Source organism: Nannospalax galili, unplaced genomic scaffold (assembly GCF_000622305.1).
Source record: "Nannospalax galili isolate Female #2095 unplaced genomic scaffold, S.galili_v1.0 scaffold2008, whole genome shotgun sequence".
Lineage (NCBI taxonomy): Eukaryota > Metazoa > Chordata > Mammalia > Rodentia > Spalacidae > Nannospalax > Nannospalax galili.
Window position 1 is genome coordinate 252,791 of NW_008357485.1, and position 12,047 is coordinate 264,837.

A 12,047-nucleotide genomic window follows, 5' to 3' on the forward strand; every position below is an offset into this window, starting at 1 on the left:
CCTCTGCCTCCCAAGTGCTGGGACTACAGGCGGGTGCCACCACGCCTGCTTTTTTTTTTTTGTCTTTTTTAGACAGGGTCTCCCTGTAGCCCTAGCTGGCCTGGAACTCACTATATAGACCAGGCTAGCCTTGAACTCACAGAGATCCACCTGCCTCTGCCTCCCAAGTGCTGGGACTACAGGCGGGTGCCACCACGCCTGGCAATTTTTTATATTTGGTTTTTAAAGAAAATGAAATATTGAGAGCCAGGAGAGCCAGGAGACAACCATCAGTTAGGAGTTTTTCAATACAATTCCCTCTAATTTTATACAATATAATACTGGGTTTTGTTTGTTTGTTTTTCTTTTTTTTTCTCTTTTTTTGTGTGTCTTTTTGAGACAGTGTCTCTCTGTAGCCCTCGCTGGCCTGGAACTTGTTATGTAGACCAGACTGGCCTTGATCACAGAGCTCCACCTACCTCTGCCTCCCAAATACTGAGATCAAAGGAGTGTGCCACCATGCCCAGCACAATTTTTTAAATGTATGTGTGTTTTTCCTGAATATACGAAAGTGCATCTGCATTGTGCAATGTCTGCAGAGGCCAGAAGAGGATGTTGGACCCCCTAGAACTGGAGTTAGGAATGGGTGTTAGCTGCTATGTGGGTGCCGAGAATCAAATTTTGGATCACTGAGCCATCTCTCCAGCCCCTTGTTTATTTTTGAGATGACTCAATATGTAGCCCAGGCTGATCTCAAACTCACATTGACCTTCCTGCCTCAGTCTCCTGAGTGCTGGGACCACAGGTTTATACCATCCCATCGGCTTGATTATAATCAGTCTTGCTGCCCTGGTTTCTTACCCTTCTTCTAGTAATGTGTTTTACTTTTATTTCAAAAGTGACAGGAAAAGAAACCCTAGTATATTTCACAGGCATCCATCTGGTTCCTGAGAGCAAGGCAGTAACCCCAGGATGTCTTTCATAAGACAGATAAAAGGTGATGAAGACATTCTCCAACAGCTTTTATAATTTCAGGCACAAACAAACCATTTCTGTCCAGGAGTAGAAATGCCACAAAGTAGGCGCCATTGGTCACTTCTTCAGACAGGTGGAGAAAGATCAGAATTCTGCAGAATAGCTCGTGTGCTCATTCCCTCCCTCTCTGGTCAGTGATCCACGTTATCTTTTGAAGACTGGAACAAAAAGACAGCCCCTTTCAGAGCCTCAGTTAGGATCTATGGAGTTAGTGTAGGAAGCCCAGCCTTCCCAAAAGGAAGAATGTGGACACAGGGCCAGCACAGGGTTTTCTGTAGGTCTGGGTCTGATATAGTAAGAAACTCTTCAAAGATCTGATGAAGAAACTGCCTTGATGGGGGCTGAAGAGACTGCTCGGTTAAGAGTGAATATTGTTCTTGCAGAGGACCCAAGTTCAAGTCCCAGCATGAGTTTGGTTCCCAACACCCATGTCAGATAAAAAGCAATTGTCTGTAACTCCAGATCTAGGGGATCTGATGCATCTGACCTCCTCAGGCACCTGCACTCATGTGCACATACCCATACACAGATGCATATACATACACATAATTAAAATAAATCTTTAAAAAAGAAACTGGGGGCTGGAGAGGTGGCTCAGCAGTTAAAAGCACTAGCTGCTCTTGCAGTGGACCTGGGTTGGTTCCCAGCACCCACATGCGATCCACAGCTGCCTATAACTCCAGTTTCAGGGGATCCAGTGCCCTTTTCTGGCCTCTGCAGGCACTATACATGTGTAATATGCTTACATACATGCAGACCAAACACTCATACACAGAAAATAAAACTAAATAAAAAAAGTGCATCTCTCCCCAGTGGTTACAGGATTCCTGAGAGGCCCCAGGTGAGTTTTGGAAGGGGAGGCCATCAGCCTCAAGAAGCAGTAGCCTGTGAGTCACTGGTTGTCAGGCTTTTTTTGTTGTTGTTGTTTATTTTTAACTATGTGTGTGCATATGTATGTGTACATGTATGTCTGTGTGGTTAAGTGCACATGAGTACAGTGCCCACAGAGGCCAGAAGAGGGCATAGGATCCCCAGAAGCTGGAGTTACAGGTGGATGGGAGCCACCAGACATGGGTGCTGGGAACCAAACCCATGTTCTCAGCAAGAGCAGCAAGTGCTCTTAACTGCTGAGCCATCTCCCCAGCCCCTGAGAAATGCATTCTTCACTGTCTTGCTTTCTGGAGCCCGCCAGAAAGGAAGACTGTGAAGACTGTTTCAAAATGCTTTATCCCAGGATACTGTTTGTTAATGAAATAAGCAATAAAGTTTGCAAACTTCCTTATTTTTATCAAAATAATAGTTATACATGTCAATAATAATAACTTAGAACTTTTATTTTTCTCACGTCCTGAGTGCTGGAATTACAGAGTTCACCACCAGGTCTGGTTTATGCAGTGCTGAGGATCAAATACCCCAGGGCTTTATATGCACTAGGTGAGCACTCTACCAACTAAGCCACATCCCCAGCTCCTAGGAAAACTTCCTATGCAGCATAAGAAGTCTCCATCTATTATGTCAAATGCATAGACCACAGCACCAAGAGTGAGTTCTCACAGAAGACACTGGGTGATAACGATATGTCAACATGGGCTCATTGTTTCTAGCAAGTGTACTGTTCTGGTGAAGGATGCTGGGAATGGGGAAAGCAATGTGAGTACAGGGGCTGAGGGGACATAGAAACTCTCAGTTCTTTCTTTTCAGTTTGGCTGCTAAACTCTAACCTTTCCAAAATACAAACCTAGGGCTGTCAAGATGGCTTAGCCAGTAAAGGCACTTGCCACCCGAGTTCAATCCTGGGGACCCACATGGTGGAACAAGCGAGCCAATTCCTGCAAGTTGTCCTCTGAGCTCTACATTCATGCTGTGGTGAATGGGCAACACATACACACGTAATAATAAAAAAGTTAACTACTAACCTCCTCTTTGCCACCCTCAGGCTCAGTTCACTTGCCAAAAGTAACCATATCTAGTCAGATCTTCTGGATACCAATAATGTTATTTATATGTTATATAAACAATATATAATAAAATGTTTTTACTATGTTTTACTTCTTGGCTCATCAAGAAGTAAACAAACATCAGCTTCCCACTCTGTTAAATGAGACTATCTCTTTGAAAGTCTTTGGATCAGTGGGAGCTGGCTTAAGTTGCACTTGGTGCTTGCTGTAGACTGAGCTCAGCTATGTTCCACGTGACTTTTGTACTGGTATCCGAGATGAAGGGAAAAGGAGGCTCTTTTCTGTTGATGGCCAAAGCTCACTGTACAAGTGATGCTGTCAGAATGGTGCTGTCTAAGGTTGCAGGAACAGATTCTTTTTCTTCCCGGATTTAAAGAATAAAAAGGCAGGAAAAGGAAGATCTCAGGACTCAGTCAAGTTTTATTGAAAGCAGAAGCACACACACAGACATACACACACAGCAAAGCACATAAAAAGACAGACTCCCCAGTGGGCGGAGGACCCAAAGGTGGTGTTCAAGTCTGCAAAGAGGTGGTGGTGGGCTTTTAAATTTGGGAATGGGATGAGTTCCCTTTCTCCCTGAAATTAGTTGCTTTGGGTTAGCTCAGAGGATTGGAGAACCAGAAAAAGGCAAGAAAGCTGATTGGCTTCTGCCACAGGAATCCTCCAGTGGGAGATTTGAAAGTCCACTAAACAGTTCCCTCCAGCAGGAAAACAGCCCACCAAGTCTTTGTCTTAAATAGGGAGAACCAGGAAGTTGGCCATCTCTTTTCCCTATCTGTCTGCCTACCAGGGATCTGCCTGACTCCTAATCTCTCACAAGCACATTTCAAAGCCTTGCCAACACAGTTGGTCAAAGTCAAAGGTGAAGAGGTATGCTCTGTTGAGGCAGGCGAGCATAGTGAGTGCTTAGCAACTCAGGACTCTGCTTGGCTGAGCTATTACACACACCTTTCCCTAACCATGCACTTAGCCACCTGGGACCCTCACATGCATTGGGCCCCACTTTAAACATTGCAATAGGTTACTCCTCCCTAACAATCCTTTAATAACTTCATTCAAACATGTCTTAGAATATGTCCGGGAACTAGAGACAGGCTGAGCCAGTTTTGGGTGCATGTACAGGAAAGCAAACTGTCCTCTGAGTGAGTTTTAAGGGAAAATCTCCTATTTGTCATCCTTCACCTATGCATAATTGGGCATGCATATGATTAAAATCAGACACATTATGGGAAAGGACTTGTACAAAAAAGAAAGGCTTGCCTAACTCAAGCTTGTCAATCTAAACAGAAAACCACCTATGCAACACTGTTTTGCAACCAACGCCTCCTCTTCCTGGACCTCATAAAAGGAAACCCCAAACAACTGAGGCTTGTGGGCACTCCAGCTTAAGTAGCCTGCCACGCCCTTGCATCCTGTACTGTCTCTTTAAATAAAACTTTTTGATGCTTTATTATTTGCATGTCCTTTTTCAATTCTTTTAATAAGACACCAAGAACCTGGAAACACCACATCCAGACTGCAACTACTCACCAATGACACTGTCTGTAGTCACATTGTAATGGACAGACATCCAGAGATGGGTGAAGAATTGGGATCATGTATTCCATCTGCTGTACTTCGTCTTTTGTTGTCACAGACCCCATGTATAAGAAGAATTTAGCTCAAGAATCCCATGCATATCTTTGCCCCATCATTGGCCTCACTTAAGTGGCTTAGAAATACTTGATGGTTAGTTTTTTTAATCTCAGCATCACCACAGGATTCTAAGAATTTCTTTAGACAGTGTTGGTTTGGGCAGGGAGAGTGTTTGGGTTCAGTTGCTTCTACTCGCTTCTACTTGGGTCTGGCCTGAAATGCCTTTGTCCTCATTCCCTCCTGTATAGTGAAGACCGTCTTCAGGTGGTGTGTAGACAGCGAGTTGCTGCGGAAACATAACTTGATCTGCCCAGAGGATTATTACAACGATCCTGTGCCATTTTGCTCAGCGCCTAAAGGTAACACATCTGCCCTCATAGCCTCAGGTAGCACACAGGTGATGTCCTGTGGCAACAGGCCCACCTCGGCCACCTTTGTTGCTATTTCTTCATTCGTATGATTTTTTTTCCCTCCTTTAATTTCTATAGCGTATTGGAAGGGTCACGTGTGAGTGACCTATTTCACTAGCTCTCTCAATACTTTCACAGCAAAAGTTCTATATCCACCATATAGGATATGATGCCTTTATTGACTGCCCAACACCTAGAGATACAGAAATGTTTAGATGTAGTTGAATGACTCAGCAAAGGGGATTGAAGGCATGGATAAGCAGGAGATCAAGTCTCTAATGGAGGCAGAGTGAACCCAGGGCCTTCCCAATGCAGCTTTTTTATCTATTGATAATGGGCCTAAAGATGGGTTGAAAGGCTAGTGTGTGTGTGTGAGGGGCGGGGGGAGATCAGGAAGGCAAGATCTTCTGAGAGTGAACAGGACGGGGTCTGCTGTTTTCTTATACTGGAAGGTAGGTTTTGGAAGAGTCACTGTGTAAATGCAGAGAAGTCACTGTGGGGCCTGTGGACAAGCACCAGCATTGATGAATGGCACCAGGCTTGAAAGATAAGATCCCCAGCAGCCCCAGTCAGAGGGACCATGTGGTGATCTCTTGGAGATTTGCAGTCATTTTGGATGGAAAGATTCAGATCCAGAGAACTGAGGGTGGTAATGAGTTTCCCTGATTGGTTCCTGAATGGTGGTGGGAAAGGCAGAAAGAGGTGGCAGAATCAGCTGTGCTGAGATGCTAAGCCACTAGGTGTCTTATAGTTATTTGGAGACCTGATACAGGTAGGTAAAGATGAAGCTCACTCATTGAGGGCTTACTAGGTATTGTGTTAAGATGGGAGTCGGGGCAGGGAGGTACTGGTTTCATTAAATTCTTGCTAGCAGCAAATGCCCTCCTTTAGCCTTGGAGGAAGATATAAAAGGCTAATGCAAATGCTGATTCTTCATGTGAGCTTTTTATTATTTTTATTCTTTTATTCTTTTAGTCATTTTGAGACAGGGTCTCCCTGTAGCCCCAGCTGGCCTGGAACTCGCTATGTAGACCAGGCTGGCCTCACAGAGATCCTCCTGCCTCTGCCTCCCAAGTGCTGGGATTAAAGGAGTGCACCACCATGCCCGGCTTCACGTGAGCTTTTTAAAAAACTGTGCTCACTATCCAACTGTGACTAGTAATAACCAGATATATAGAGATTAGAAATGCATGTCATGTGCAAACATCTTAATGTCAATTGCATTGAAAATGAAACTGTATTTTAATAATTTCTGTATGAAACTGTGTACTTTAATAATGAAATGGATATCTTTTTTAAAGGTTAAAACCTCATTTAATTTTATATCTTACAGAGTTTATACTGAGTACAATATTGTATAACTGTATTAATTCAACTGTAAACCTAAAAAATTTATAGCCAATTTTGAAAGAGATGCATCTTAGCTCTGGAAATTGTTATTGAATATGTCAATGCTGTTGTAATGAAATGCTTCTTCTAATTATGTGATTATTAAATAATTAAAAAAAAAACTGTGCTCACATCCAGGGTCTTTCTGCATGTGTGTGGCAATGGTCCACACACCATTTTTTCTTCACCTAACTATGCTGGAAAATTGAAAGATATTTTAACCTGGTAGCCCCAAGTCTCAAATACATAGAGTAAGTTCCAGGAATAATTCATACACTGAAGAGTAATTGGGGGCTGGAGAGATGGCTCAGCAGCAGTTAAGAGTACTGGCTACTCTTGCAAAACACCTGGGTTTGGTTCCCAGCACCCATATGGTGGCTAACAACCATCCATAACTCCAGTTACAGGGGAATCCAACATCGCTCTCTTCTGACCTCTGCAGGCATTGCATGACTCGGGTGCACTTACATATATACAGGCAATGCACTCATACACATAAAATAAAAACAATAAAAAAAAGAGTAATTGTACCTAGTGTAATGAATATAAAACTTTGGAAAAAATGACCTGCCTGTGGCTTTGGTCGTTTTATTTAGCCACCTTAGATGCATCCTCTTCCTCCCTGTGGTCTAGCTAACTCTTTGTTTCCTTGGTGCCGCAGGTACCTCCATCCCTGGATGTTCGAAACCAACATTTAGTTGTGAGAAGCATTCCATCCCCAAACAAGAGCTGGACAAGCAGCCCAGCAAGCCCTGTAAGAAGCCTGTTGTATTTGATGATGAGTTTGAGTACACCATAGACAGTCTGTCCTATGCCTCAACTTCTAAGGTCAAACAAAGGACCAAAGACACTGTCAAGGTGAGGACTGAAGTCTGAACACAGTAGTATGTGGGGGCACTGGGGGAGGGAGGTGGTAAGAGGGGAGGAGTTCAGAACCCACGGGTTCTGAACCCACTGGCCATCTGTGGTTCACGCACTTGAGCAAGAGTCAACACTTGCAGTCCCTTTCCCTGTCATTGACTGTACTTTCATGTGCTTCAAAGAAAGCAAGTTCACCTATGAACAAAAAGTGGATGAACCACTTGCGGGTGCCACAGAGGGAACTGGAGAGACGTCTGCTGGCCAGGATGGAGACTCGGAATCATTTCCTCAAAAACCCTTGTTTTTTCCCACCTAATACTCCACATGGAGGCAAGTCTCTCATTGTTCCTCCAAGGAAGCAAGCAGGAAGAGCAGGATCACAGAATGCACAGCCGGAAGGCAGGTGTGTCCTTCACTGACGTAGAGTCTCAGGAAAGCTGACCCTTTACAGTGAGATTCTGGATCTGATCTGACTATAGGGGAATAAAGGTTGTTGTGGGCTCCTTATTGACATCCAGATGGTGTGGATCTGGAGGAATCTGTAGTCATGAGATCCTTCCACAGTGTACTGGTTACTTTTTTCTCATTGCTGTGACAAAATAACTGACAGAAACAACTTAGGAAAGGAAAGGTTTATTTTGACTCCAGGTCTCCAAGGGTTTCATCCATCATGGTCGGGAAGGGTGTGTGAGAGCAGAGCAGCTCACTTTATGGAGGCCAGAAGTGGAGAAAGGAGAAATACTAGCTAGACTTCTTCCTTTCCACTTTTTCTTCTGTTTTAGTGCCCCAACCTGTGAAATGCGACTGGTACTTATCAAGGGTCTGCTCCCCTCAGTAAATCCTCACAGACACACCCAGTATGGAGTATGCCCTGTGGCCAGCTGGATGTGTTCACTTGTTAATCAGTCACTGCATAATCCTGTGTCATGCTGATGAAACTCAGTCCTTCTCCCTTTTCCCTCCTACAGCTGTGTAGATACTCCAGTATTTCTAGCTAAACCGTCAGTTGGATTTTTCACAGATTATGAGATTGGACCAGTTTATGAGGTAGAAATCTTGTTTCTTTATATTACGGAATTTTTAGACCATCCACAAAAGTAGGGAAAAGACTGTAACATAGGCTCATGTGCCTGCCACCCAGCATCAATAGCAACCTGTGTTGGGCAAATCTGTTTTCATTCAGTTTTCCTGTGTCTGTCCATGCACACAGCAGTGCCCTGGAGTATTGTGAGGGAAGTGTACACAGCGAATGATTCTTCAGTTAAAGCTTAAGAATCTCTAGCACAAAAGGACCTTTAAAAATGAACTATTAAGCCAGGCATGGTGGCGTATGCCTTTAGTCCCAGCACTCTGGAGGCAGAGGCAGGTGGATCTCTGTGAGTTCAAGGCCAGCCTGGTCTACATCATGAGTTCCAGGCCAGCTGGAGCTACAGGGTACAGGGAGACCCTGTCTCAAAAAGACCAAAACCAAAACCAAAAATGATTTACCCAACTTCAGTAGTTACCAGCAGGTGGCAAGCTTAGTTCTTTCGGAGCTCTCCTCCTTCCTATAGCATTTAAAGCTGGGCCAGTGAGATGGCTCAAAGACACTTGCCACTTAACATGACAACCTGAGTTTGATCCCCAGAGACCACAGGGTAGAAGGAAAGAACTGACTCCTTCGGCCTCCACATGCGTGTGCACCCCACCACACAAATACATTTAAGTTAAAAATATTTAAAATAAATCCCAGACTTCACACCATTGGACCCTTGGATGCCTCAAAGAGATCCCTTTACCTTTGTGTAGATGGTAATCGCGCTGCAGAACACCACGGCGACCAGCCGACACCTGCGAGTCCTCCCGCCTTCTTCTCCATACTTTAGTCTGGGGCTGGGTGAGTTCAAGAGCGTAACTTCCTAGACTGCCTCAAAATAACGTGTTGGCTGCTGGTTTCTAATATGCTAGCTCCCATGACTCCGCCCCATCCTGAGCTCCGCCCATCTCTCTGTAACCAGTCCCTGGGGTCCCTCAGGCGCAGCCCACAGCCGGTTGCTCCTTCCTGGTGAGGACCCAGCATCTTGTCAGCGCCCCTCTCCTCACCTTTCTCTAGGCTCTGATTCTGCCAGTTCCCCAAGTCATGCTGTCATTGCCCTTGATCATGTGCTCTTGGTTGCTCACATCGCCACGGAAACCTCCCAGCCACCCTTCTAGTTTCAATGTATGCTATGGTTCAAGACCTCTGGGTCTTAGTCAAGCATGATGGCTCACGCTTGAAATCCTACTACTCAGAAGGCTGAGGGAAGAAAAGTGCTACAAATTCGAGAGCAATCTAGGCTAGAGCATGTCAAATCAAAAACCAAAACAAGACCTTGTTACTCTCACTCAAAAAGTGTTCTCTGCTACCTACAAAATAAACCTCCTGCTGTAGGGCCAGGCACTCTCCACCCATCCACTTCACATGGGTCCTGTCACTCCTCCTTGGGCGCTGCTAGTGTTACCTGAGCACTACTCCTGCATGTGCTGGGCAGCTGTGCCATCAGCCTTGCCTTGGCCCAGAAGGCCTGGACTCAGGACCAGCCCTAGTTGTGGTTGGTGTCTGTTGCATGACTTTCCTTGGGGAGATGTGAACCAATGTCCATTTACCCCAGAAGGGGACCAACAAGAGACCCAAGTAATGATTCCATTCAATATAGCTTGGTGAACCAATGAGTTTGCTGGGGTTACTTACAGGAGTAAAGGTGAGGAGTTTACTTATGGAGTTGTGTCACCAGAAGTTTCGCCTCAGTATGAGTGACCACTTGTGCATCCTTGGAGCTTCCTGCCCAACTTGTAGGCAGCTCCACAAAAGAGTCTCCTCTCCCTCTGCAATCATTCCCTGCTTATGTTCTGTGGGGGAGGGGCCTTGTGAGTCTTGTAGCTGTGCTAGCTTCCTGAGTCTCATACACCTCTATCTTCCCTCCAGGAGGAAATGTTCAGTTTGAACAAAATAGTTATACAGCAGCATTTGAAGCAGAGGAGCCCAAACCCTGGTGGGCAGCTGGTCTCTCATCTTCATTGGTCTCCTGCTTTTGTTTTGCACAGGGATGTTCCCAGGAAAAGGTGGGATGGTGGCTCCTGGGATGACCTGCCAGTACCTCGTCCAGTTTATTCCCGACTGTCTTGGGGATTTTGATGATTTTATTTTGGTTGAGACTCAGTCTGCCCACACACTTGTCATCCCCCTGCAGGCCCGGAGGCCACCCCCAGTGCTAACCTGTGAGTGTGCACTGCACCTTTCTGGGGCTTGGGTTAGGGGTGGGGAGTCCCTGTGAAGCTGGACTGCTTCTTAGGATTCCTTGAAAGTGGGACAGATCTTTGGAGTCTACCAGCGGCTCCCACAGTCTTCTTGCTTGCATTAGGAATTCCAAGTGATCCAGGAGGGTAAGATATATCTGGGCACCCAGAGGATACCCTCATAAGTATTGTCACTGGGGCTAGGGTGAGGGTGGGGTCAGGGACTTCCTTACAAAAGCTGACTTCAGCTGGGTATTCTCAGGCTTGAGCTCCTGAGCTGAACACAGGTGACATTTGGAACTCTGACCCCTCCTCTTGGGCCAGGGGTTGGCCCTGGCCCAGATATGAGTCTGCAGTGGGTGCTGACTCCCATGGTACTACTGCCATATGACCCAGCAGCACCCTGGGCAGCGTCCAAGTGATACAGATGTCAGGGTGTCCCATCTGTCCTTTCTGCTCAGGGTGCTGGGTTGGGGGTGGGAGGCTCTGAGCTCTGGCTGGACCTCAAGAGAACAGTGGCATCAGGGTCATTTAGAGTGAGGTGTTACCCTTCTTTTTTATTAACAAAGTTTATTACATTTGTGTGTATACATGTATGTAGTATGTGTGTGTATATGTGGATGGGTGGGTGCATGTGTACCACCATGTACATGTGGAGGTCAAAGAACAACTTGTGGGAGGGAGTAAGTTATCTCCTTCTACCATGTGGGTCCTGGGGATCGAACTCAGATCGTCAGGCTTGGTGGCAACTGCCTCTACCCATTAAGCTGTCTCCCTGGCCTTATGTTGTCCTCCTTGAGCATCTTTTCTTGTGGCTACAGTGGCACCGGTGTTGGACTGTGGCTACTGCCTCATTGGAGGAGTAAAGATAACCAGATTCATCTGCAAAAATGTGGGCTTCAGCATTGGCAAATTCTGCATCATGCCCCAAAAGAGTTGGCCACCGCCAAGTTTCCAGGTGAGTGAGCCAAGATTGCTACCTGGGAAAAGAGCAAGTTCACCAAAGGAAATGACCTACCTGGAAGAGGCTGCTGGATTACACCACTGACTAGCAGAGTGATATAACTATACATCTCATTGCTGTGGCCTGAGAGAGAATTGTACAGAGATTAGGCATTACTTCCAGTCACGCAATGGACACCTGTGCAACCCCTGGCAGGTGGATCCCCTCTCTCTCTTTTTTTTTTTTTTTAGATGGGGTCTCACTGTGTAGCCCTGGTTGGCCTCACACTCACAATGTAACCCAGGGTGGCCTTGAATTCACAGAGATCTGCCTGCCTCTTTCTCCTGAGTGCTGAGATTAAAGGTGTGCACCATTACATCTGGTCACTTTTTTACTCTTTAAAAAAAATTATGTGTATGAGTGTATTGCCTACATGTACATAAGTGCACCATGTTGTGCAATGCCCATGGAGGTCAGAAGAACATGTCAGATCTCCTGGAACTGGAGTTATGAACGATTGTTAGTTGCCATGTGGGTACTGGGAACCAAACTCAGGTCCTCTGCAAGAGCAGCCAGTGC

At 45.7% G+C, this 12,047-nt stretch overlaps 1 protein-coding gene across 1 annotated transcript in view; it reads left to right on the forward strand.

The window, feature by feature from the left end:
• Dlec1 (DLEC1 cilia and flagella associated protein) overlaps positions 1 to 12,047 on the forward strand; it is a 57,011-nt gene that overhangs the window by 13,248 nt on the left and 31,716 nt on the right. Inside the window, exons 3-9 of the mRNA XM_017794866.2 lie at positions 4,859 to 4,969; positions 7,071 to 7,267; positions 7,453 to 7,673; positions 8,239 to 8,317; positions 9,059 to 9,146; positions 10,334 to 10,507; positions 11,347 to 11,483. Coding sequence (XP_017650355.1) covers positions 4,859 to 4,969; positions 7,071 to 7,267; positions 7,453 to 7,673; positions 8,239 to 8,317; positions 9,059 to 9,146; positions 10,334 to 10,507; positions 11,347 to 11,483 — 1,007 coding nt within the window. The remainder of the gene's footprint in view (positions 1 to 4,858; positions 4,970 to 7,070; positions 7,268 to 7,452; positions 7,674 to 8,238; positions 8,318 to 9,058; positions 9,147 to 10,333; positions 10,508 to 11,346; positions 11,484 to 12,047) is intronic.